General features: G+C 44.1%; 1 protein-coding gene across 1 annotated transcript; it reads right to left on the reverse strand.

Annotated features, from left to right (window-relative positions):
* Nucleotides 1–1,349: 1,349 nt before the first annotated feature.
* LOC133885879 (probable glucan 1,3-beta-glucosidase A) lies at nt 1,350–6,114 on the reverse strand. The gene is made up of 8 exons (XM_062325646.1): nt 5,436–6,114; nt 5,198–5,317; nt 4,869–5,060; nt 4,091–4,249; nt 2,615–2,784; nt 2,324–2,479; nt 1,823–2,172; nt 1,350–1,738 (listed from the first exon to the last, which is right to left on the reverse strand). Exons 1-8 carry the CDS (start codon nt 5,691–5,693, stop codon nt 1,551–1,553), a joined length of 1,593 nt encoding a protein of 530 aa, XP_062181630.1. The 5' UTR covers nt 5,694–6,114; the 3' UTR covers nt 1,350–1,550.
* Between the last annotated feature and the right edge of the window lie 2,716 nt (nt 6,115–8,830).

An 8,830-nucleotide genomic window follows, 5' to 3' on the forward strand; every position in this document is an offset into this window, starting at 1 on the left:
ATTGTTCATCTACCGACAGTATCCCGTATTTATATAGGTGTTGCCTAAGAGACTGCATCTTGACATGCTGTCCTCCTTGAGCGCATGGCTATTTATTTTTTGTGACTTTTCTATCCTTTTTCCACTGTGCTATGTACTTTTACCATTTCACTTCCAAGACCTTTTTTTTAAAAGCCAAGATCATTTTCTTGTGAAATGTTGTTTCTCCTTTTTCACTGCGCAATAAGGGGCTCCCCAGGAGCACTACCACCAATCCATGCGCCCCGCCACCACACTTGCCATCTAATGTGCAGGAGATGCCTCTGCTTCTCTGTGCCACCTGTGCATGTGCAGCCACTATCCCAGATAATGCGATGGTGTCTTGAGCAACAACATTGGCCCCAGTCGAGCGATTTGCCATGTTGGCAACTAGTGCCATTGCGAATTGCTCAAACGTCTAAGTGAAAGTTTGGGATGCCCTTGTAAAAGTTTTCGCCATAGTTCTTCCATGTCAAAGGTAAAAAATTATTTCCAGAAATTGATGGTTCAAATGTACAATTTGGAAGTTTGATCTTGGAGTTGAAATTTTAAATCAACTGGTTTTGGAAGCTAACATTTCTTAGTTGAATCGTATTTTTCAGTAAAATGGTTGATGAATTCGCAGATAAAAGCCTCCAAACTAAAAGGTTTCCCGTATCTAAACAGGAAGTTTTCAGAGAAAAAAATCTGAATCAAAAGTTCAGTATCCTCGAGTGAAAGGTCCATTTGACTTCAAATTCCAAGTCACCGAGTTGAAAGCTGGATTTCTTGTTTGAAAATTTTTAAATATTCAAAATTTTACCCCCATAAGGCAAGGACTAGGCTTGTCCCCAGGCAGAAAATAAGTTTTACGGAGTTGTTATGAATATATACTTCAGTCGTTAATGTTTTGCTTGATATTAGTAAAAATTATGTATTTTGCATTTTCTATATGCAGTACCATCTTCTTGGCACCCAAGTGGCCCATGTTGTACCTTATGGGTGGCCGTGAGAAACTAACGTGAATTTGAATTGACTGTACTTTTACCACCTGATTGTGGTTTGCGGATGAGCCCCTGCTGGTTTTGGAACTCAAAACTCCTACTGCGCTTCTTTTATCTTCTGCATCAGATATTCAGATGTGCCCTCCATGTACTATACATATCATGCTCTAGTGAATGACGTACTCGGAGGTACTGCCACTTTTAAGCAGATCATAGCCCAATTTTGTTGTGCATCACACCCCTAAATTTTCCTCCTTAATGAAAATGCAAGATGTATCTTGTTGATATGGGAGTTCTTGAACATGATGTTTCTAATGAACGGAAATATGATTTATGTGAGACAGTTGAACATCACCGCGGAAGATTCCGGTGCACAAGAATTAGAACCATTAATAGTAAAAGTCATATCGTAGGATCATTTTGAAATAGCCATGGTCGACCAGTAAACTTTCCCTTACAGTGATCAGGATCTCAATGGAGATATGTGCTCCAATTTTACTGCGAACTTACTTATAAATCACATAGACTAGAAACATATTGATTCCAGTCCTAGCCTTTCAACGAGATGTATCCATTTTTAATCATCCACTCGAGATCCCAATGGTTGTTGGCATTCTTGATGGTCCAATAGGACCATCCAAAGGTGGCTTGTCCATACACATTCATCTGCGCCGTTGCGTACTTCTGGTACTCTTCTTTAGTTGCATTCGGCACCTTCCACTCCGCCACCCACTCTCCTGTAAGTTGTGAACACATATATATATTCATGAGGTCTTTTTGGCTCTGTGTGAATGTCGCGGAGTGCACAGGTGCACGCTTACCTACAAAGCTGAGCGGGCCATTTTGTGTGGTGACGGTGGTGAGTTCGCCCGAGAAGTTGGTCTTGATGAAGTCGATGTTCTGCTGCACGGTGAAGTTATCGAACTTGTTGTTGAACACGGTGTAGTAATGCACGTCGATGACTGCCCCTTGGAGCCCACTAGCGAACTGGAGAAGCTCGGTCGAGTTCCCCGACAGCCGGTTCGACATCACCACGTAGGCTGACGACGAGTACTTCCTGACGGTGTTGTAGCCATCGCGGTAGTACTTGGTCAGGCTGTCTAACGTGGCGCGAGGCGCCAAGGGCTCGTTCATCAGCTCTACCGCAAACAGGCTAGGGCTCTTAGCATATCTGTAAATCGTAGTGAAAACGATTGTAACCCAAGAATTTGACAGAAAATTCAGCAAGAACTGGGAAAATCCACTGTGGTCCAGCGGGAACTTAGTTCCTAGCTGTGTGCTTGCATTGAGTTATTCAGTGAATCCAGATGTTATGGTCTGACCTGGATGCAAGGAAATCAATGACTTGCACCGTTTGTGCAATGTTGGCGCCCGTTGTTCCCCACTCCTGCGTTCCATCTCTGGAGGAGCTGTGCTCCCAGGGGTTCTGTGACCCCGGAGCTGCGTGCAAGTCAATGATGACTCCAAGCTTGTACTTCCTGTCCATGCACAGAGTAATAAATCATAAGCTGAACTATTTTTTTTTTATCTTAATCTGACTCGATGAACATTGAACAACGCATCAACTGAAGACTGAGTGCCATAGAGATTTGCTATAGTTTCTGAAGGATTACTCTGCCCATTTGAAGGCGTTGTCCAAAGCTTGGAGAGAACCTCCAACATATGGAGCTGGAGGATTGGGGTCACTGGCGATCCACCAGCCAACTGGGATTCTCACTGCCGTCAGCCCGCTTGATGAGATGAACTTAAAATCATCCTCAACTATGTATGTGCTCCAATGGCCCTGCCAAATAAGTAAATTGAAGTTTAAAAAAATCAAAACTTGAACTACCACAACTATATAAATTAAGATTTTTTTAGGGCCTAGCTAAATGAAATGTATCACATCGACAGCGACTATATAACTTAGAATTAAGATTTTATTGGGTCGAAAAGTGGCTTTCAGAAAACAAAACATGCTACTCCGTGACTCCTAGCGTACATGAATCATTTCCTTTCATGAGGCTCCAACTACTAATAATCAGCTCGTGACATGTAACATTCCAAAAGCAACATGAATATAACCCGTGCAAGCAATTTGTTTCTTCAGCAGAAGGAGAAGGAGAAGGCTGTCTTCCCTTCCATATTTTTAGTAAATAGATGAGGCTACTGGGTCCGAAACTCCATATCAAAGGGAAATGCTCCAAGGTGGGAAGTGCTTATAAATAGTTTTCATTGTGAGTCCATGGGAACGCTAACCATATATTGAAAGAGGTGTTTGCATTGGAGACAGTAGAAAAGTATCGCGAATAAGAAGTCGAAGGCAGCAAAACTTTCAAACAACGCATTCAAACTGACGGACACAAATACACAAAGTCAAAAATGACAAACAACACCTAATTCTCTTCTCAGTCATCAGCACTGAGTATCAGATTATACTTTTACAATTCAGATCTCAAGAATCTATGCAATACGTTAAAGATGTCAGATGGATTTTGACAACATCTATGATCGCCAACTGTCCTGTTTTGACTCCACAGGTTTATGGTCCGGAACATCTAATGCACCAACATGGTACTATCAAGGGGGACGCAGAGGTACATGGCAAAAACATGTGATTGCACACCTCAGTCACATGTTGGATGTTGCTTGCAATTGCATCCATACCTTAAGCCAAACTGACTAGTCAGTTCAATAATTGCCGAAATGTTTTTTTGTTCCCGTCTCCTAATAGACATGGACATTAGGTAGGAATGCAAGTTATGTATTTTTTGGGTTATTCGATCAACCCAAAACTCGTTCACTTGAACTAAATATGTACTTCCACCTACTTAAGTTAAAATAAATAAATTAGTAATGATTTGTAATTACTCATCGGATAGACACTTGCATCCTTACGAAACAAAAGAGGCACATTATCGACGACATGGATCTTTTCAAAATGCAACAAAACTTATATGGTGCATAATTCATGGAAACAGCAACTCTGCATTGATCGATGTCTTCATATCGAAATACTAGTCGCAATCAGCAAGTGGATCCTACCTGTGAGCAACAGATCACTGTCTTTGCTGACAAGTAGGCCCTGAAGTAAGTTTGATATATCTTACCTGGAGCACGGGCGTGGCCTTTGCCGTGCCATAGCCGTTGCAGAGCTGGTACTCCCCTTGCAGCTCACCGTCTTTGGTCATGAGGAACACCGACGCGTCAAAGTCGGACCAGCGTGTCGGTTCACCGTAGTCTGCTATCACTTCACCGGTTGCTATCGCCTACAATAACCGAAACAGCTAGTAGTGTTATCCATGGGTATGGACAGTAACTTAGGTTCAAATAAACCTAAAAGAGTTCAAGCTAAGTTTACTAAAAGAGAATTCCATTTTCTCAGAAAGGGCAAGCTATGAGCATGGCAGAAAAAAGTTGTAAATGTGTACAATTTGGCGGTTTATGTCAAAACACGTGAACTAATTCAATGTTCTCCTAGCTGAGAGTGTAGATTTTTGTCGAAGCCATCTTTTACATTGGACAAATAAATGGCACATATTAATTCATATTTCCGCCATATAATATATATATTTCATTATTTATATGATCGCGTATAGTTTTTTTCACTAGTGCTTTTTCTACAAATTTTGTCCGGAGCTTTGACGTTCGTTTACTAAAGAGAGGGATATGCAACTAACAAGATCCAGAAACAGGAACCGAATTAGACGAGAATCTTATCTATACCATTTACGAGCCAACCAGTATGTTCTAGATTTTCCACTAGTGTGATGTTGGATATAATCGGCATGCCACCACTAGAGGCCAATGGAAATTCCAATGGTCACTTTTCCCGGTGCCGGCCCACTACACGCCACTATGCCAGTGCGGTCGCTCAAATCTTATTACCTGTACAAAGTAGCCATTTGCCGCCTTAATCCGGACCCTGTTCTTGTCGCCGGGACTGCGCACTATCTGGAAGGTCTCCGGCAGGCCCGGCGTGGTCGCCGTCGCGACGATGATGCCATCGCTGGCACCGATGCCGACGAACTGGTTGCCGGACGTCCTGAAGTTGAACGTCGTCTCGTTGATCCTCCACAGCTGCACTCATTCGTTTTCACAGACAGGATCAACAGCGAGACAAACAAAAACAGCAGGTGCAATCACTAACTAGGATAATTGATAGACTGAATGACTGATCAGCCGTGGATCAGGCAAGCCAGCGTTCGTCGTACAACCTTGAAAGTCTCCCAGTCAGAGGCCTGCGTCCGGTTCGCCACCACCGCGCCGCCACCGCCCTGCTCAGCGGTGAGGTACGTCTTCCGCAGCGCCGACTTGAACTGCAGCTGCGTGCCATCCTGCACGGTACGTGTGGTTCCAAAGAGAAACATCAGTCAGAACAAGTCAAGAAGCAGAGCACGTCACATTGAGAATGAAGAAGGAGACGGCGGCATGCGGAGAGCATGAAGAAGGTACCAGGAGATCTTTGTTCGGGATGCCGTCGAAGAGGGACGGCAGGATCCAGCCCTCGGTGACGAGCCAGCCGCCGAGACACGCCGCCCGGACAGGGAGAGTAGGATACGAGGCCGGGCTCGGGCTCGCGGAGGGTTTCACTTTCACTGGCCGCGTCGTCGTCGTCGTCCGCTTGGCATGGGAGAGCGAGCAGAGGCACGAGGCGCACAGGAGGAGGAAACAGAGGCGCTCGACGAGCCCGACGCCATCGCGGCAACCCATTGGCTGCTGGCTGCTAGGTCCCTTTGGAGTAGCTGGAGCACAATGGCGTCACAGCATGCACTGCGTCGCAGCGCAATGCAATGCGATGCACCGTACCGAAACTGCTTGGTGCTGTGCGGCTGCTCTGAAGCTCGGCGTGCTAGCTCTCGCTTAAATTGGATAGCTGTAGTGTGGTAGCGATGCCTGAAGATGAGAACGGGAGGCTGCACTTGTCGGATGGCGACCGGCGGCGCTTCCAGCAACACGCTAGCATGCTTGCACTACTGGTGGACTGATCTACAGTTACGTGATTGATGCATTCAGTTGGTTCTATATTTCATTGGGAAGCAAATATCGGAAGAAACTGTTTGGTATATGTTTCTTAGAACGTGTTTCAGTAAGAGAAGGGAAAGATCTAAAAGTGTACAGACTTCTTTGCAGCGGTACTTCTTCTCTGTATGATCTCCAAGGTAAACACTATGACCACGGTCCTACGAACCTTTAGTCCTTCAGACCTTTACAGCCTAGCAATGGTGTAGATCGTACGGTCACTATTGATCCAAGGTACATACGACGACTCCGGCCTCCATGCGCAGTAGCAGGTACTGTCCTGCTGGCGGGGATGGCGCGAGTGCTTGGCCGTAGCGTGAAGAAAGCACTGTGCTCTTGGATGCTTCGATGGATACCGGTGCGCTCGTGAGTAAAAGAAGGTAGCGTTGGCGCGTCCGTGTCTGCCACGGACTGTGTCGCAGCTGAGAACGGCTGCTGTACAGGCCCGACCTGCAGATTTGTCCGGAGTGAGATCTGGGTAAGTATGTATCAACTAGCCGAGGTGCTGGATTTCACATAAATGATTTCTAAATATTAAAAATCAAAACATGAAAGTAAATTACTTTAGATGCATAACAAATTTCTTCTCAATTTGCATAGAGATTGAATTGCATATAAAGTACTAGCTGAATAATGTCAACCCAATATGCCGAAATCCATGCCACAACCTGCTGAACAACGCAGATGCAGCCTTGCTAGGATGCCTAATGCCCCTTGACTGCTGCTATGCTAAGGTCGGGGGTGACGACGCCATCAGTGGAGGATGCGGAAGAGGTGGACACACCTAATTCCTCGACAGCCTCCACCTTTTTATTTTCAGAATCTTTTTCCTTCCATGTATTTTTTTGAAAAAATTTGCACGAGAAAATTTTAGCGAGAAAAGTTTTAAGAAAAAATTTACATACCAAAAGTTTTAAGAAAAAATTTACATACGAAAAGTTTTACTTCAAAAGTTTTGAAAAAAATAATGAGAAAAGTTTTCTAAAAAAAGTTTTAAAAATTTTTCGTGTACCCATTCTACAGTAGTTCACGAGTTAGCTCCAACGGTGACGCGGCCCATTTGTCGGCGCTTGCTTTCACGTGAAGATGTAGTATTCCACCCCATGACATATTTGAGCAGGGAGGGGGTTTGAACAACTGTGCCTGGCAGGCTGCCACTGAAAAGCTATATTTGGTATCAATCATGTTCATTGACTCTGCGACATGTGCAGATAGATGTCCATGTGTGATTTGGTAGATCACAGAATTGTCATAAAAAAATCAATGTTCATGTGTTAAGAAATCTTATCGAAATAAAGAGCAGCCCTAACAAAAACCCCATATATATTTGATTGCAAAAGAGAGTTGTATGGTATAGGGTGGCTGAGTGGAGGTAGGTTGGGGAGCCATATAACTCTTAAGAATGTTTTGTTGATTGTATGAACAGATACAATAACTGATGTAGTGAACTTATGAAGATATTTAGTTATCTGTACGAATGGATGCAATAATTATGTGATTTGAGACTGACGAACAGGTCATATTAATGTTGTAGCTCATGCAGCCTATATCCGCTCAGCCTGAATGCGAGTGAAGCTCAATTTAGACGTATCGTATAAGCATGATAACTCATGTAGGTTGCATTCACCATACAGACAACTAAACAGACCTATGTAAGTAAATATAAATTTCTCATATATGAAGACTCGAATGTAGCAAAGCAAACAGATCCAAACGTGAAGTTTAAGGGCAGCGAGGATGGCATGATAAACAGAATGTCGCATGCGCTGAATACCATCACCTAGCTTGTTGCGGGCGGTGAAGAGGATGGCGCCGATCTCGTCCCCGACGAGGCACTCCACAAGTGGGTAGGCCGGGATCTGACGGTAGCAGTGGGGCCTCCCCCGCCCCGACCTCGGGCGGAGCTGATGACCTTGACGGTGAGTGTTTAGCCGCTGGTGTAGGGCTTGAGCTGGTCCACCTTGGTGAAGATCAGCTTCCTCAGAGCCGGTTTCTCGCTGCCTGTCGCCATGGCCGCAGCAAAGAGTGCGTGTCAGATGGGAGCGAATCAGGATTGTGGTTGTTATGGGCCGCAAAGGGGTTTGGCTTGGCGATCACCGAGAGATCGGAGAAGATGAGCTTGATTAGTTGTAACAGCTCTGTGGTTGTTAAGTCCGTTGAAGACCTCCATATGCTCTAACAAATTTTAGAAAATTTAAAACCAGACTTTGAAATCACTACTCAAAATTTTTAATTTCTAAGTCTTGTTATGCTTTTTTTTTTCTTATTTTATACTACGTTTCATAAATTTTATTGTGTTTCTTCATCTACTTTTCAACTAGAACATTTGTTTTCAGCGGGGAGCTAGAACTTTTTAAGGGGCGTGGTAACTCAGGAGATCACAATGCAATAGGAAATAGTGATTACATACAGATTACCAACTAACAAATATTTTGCTCTTCTGTGATAGTGGAATAAATCACACGATCTTTATTGATTGAATATTTAGAGTTACAACTTACAAATATATAGCACTTAAGCTATCACACAAAATAGTGTGAACACACCGTGCATGCATTCATGTATGTATAGGAAGATATAAAAGAGGGAAGTCAAAGAGATGGTCGCGTAAACGGGAAGGAAGAGTGTGAACATGCCGTGCATGTATTCATGCATGTATGTAAAGATGTAAAATAGGGAAGTCAAAGAGATGCTCCTGTGAACGGCCAGGAAGTTTAACACTCCCCCGCATTTGAGACGGGAGCTTGCCGAACGTTGAGACTGGAGCGAAACTCTTGGAAGACCGAAGTGGATAGCCCTTTGGTGAAGATGTTAGCGTACGGAGAGGA

The sequence above is a fragment of the Phragmites australis genome, chromosome 11, assembly GCF_958298935.1.
Source record: "Phragmites australis chromosome 11, lpPhrAust1.1, whole genome shotgun sequence".
NCBI classification, from domain to species: Eukaryota; Viridiplantae; Streptophyta; class Magnoliopsida; order Poales; family Poaceae; genus Phragmites; species Phragmites australis.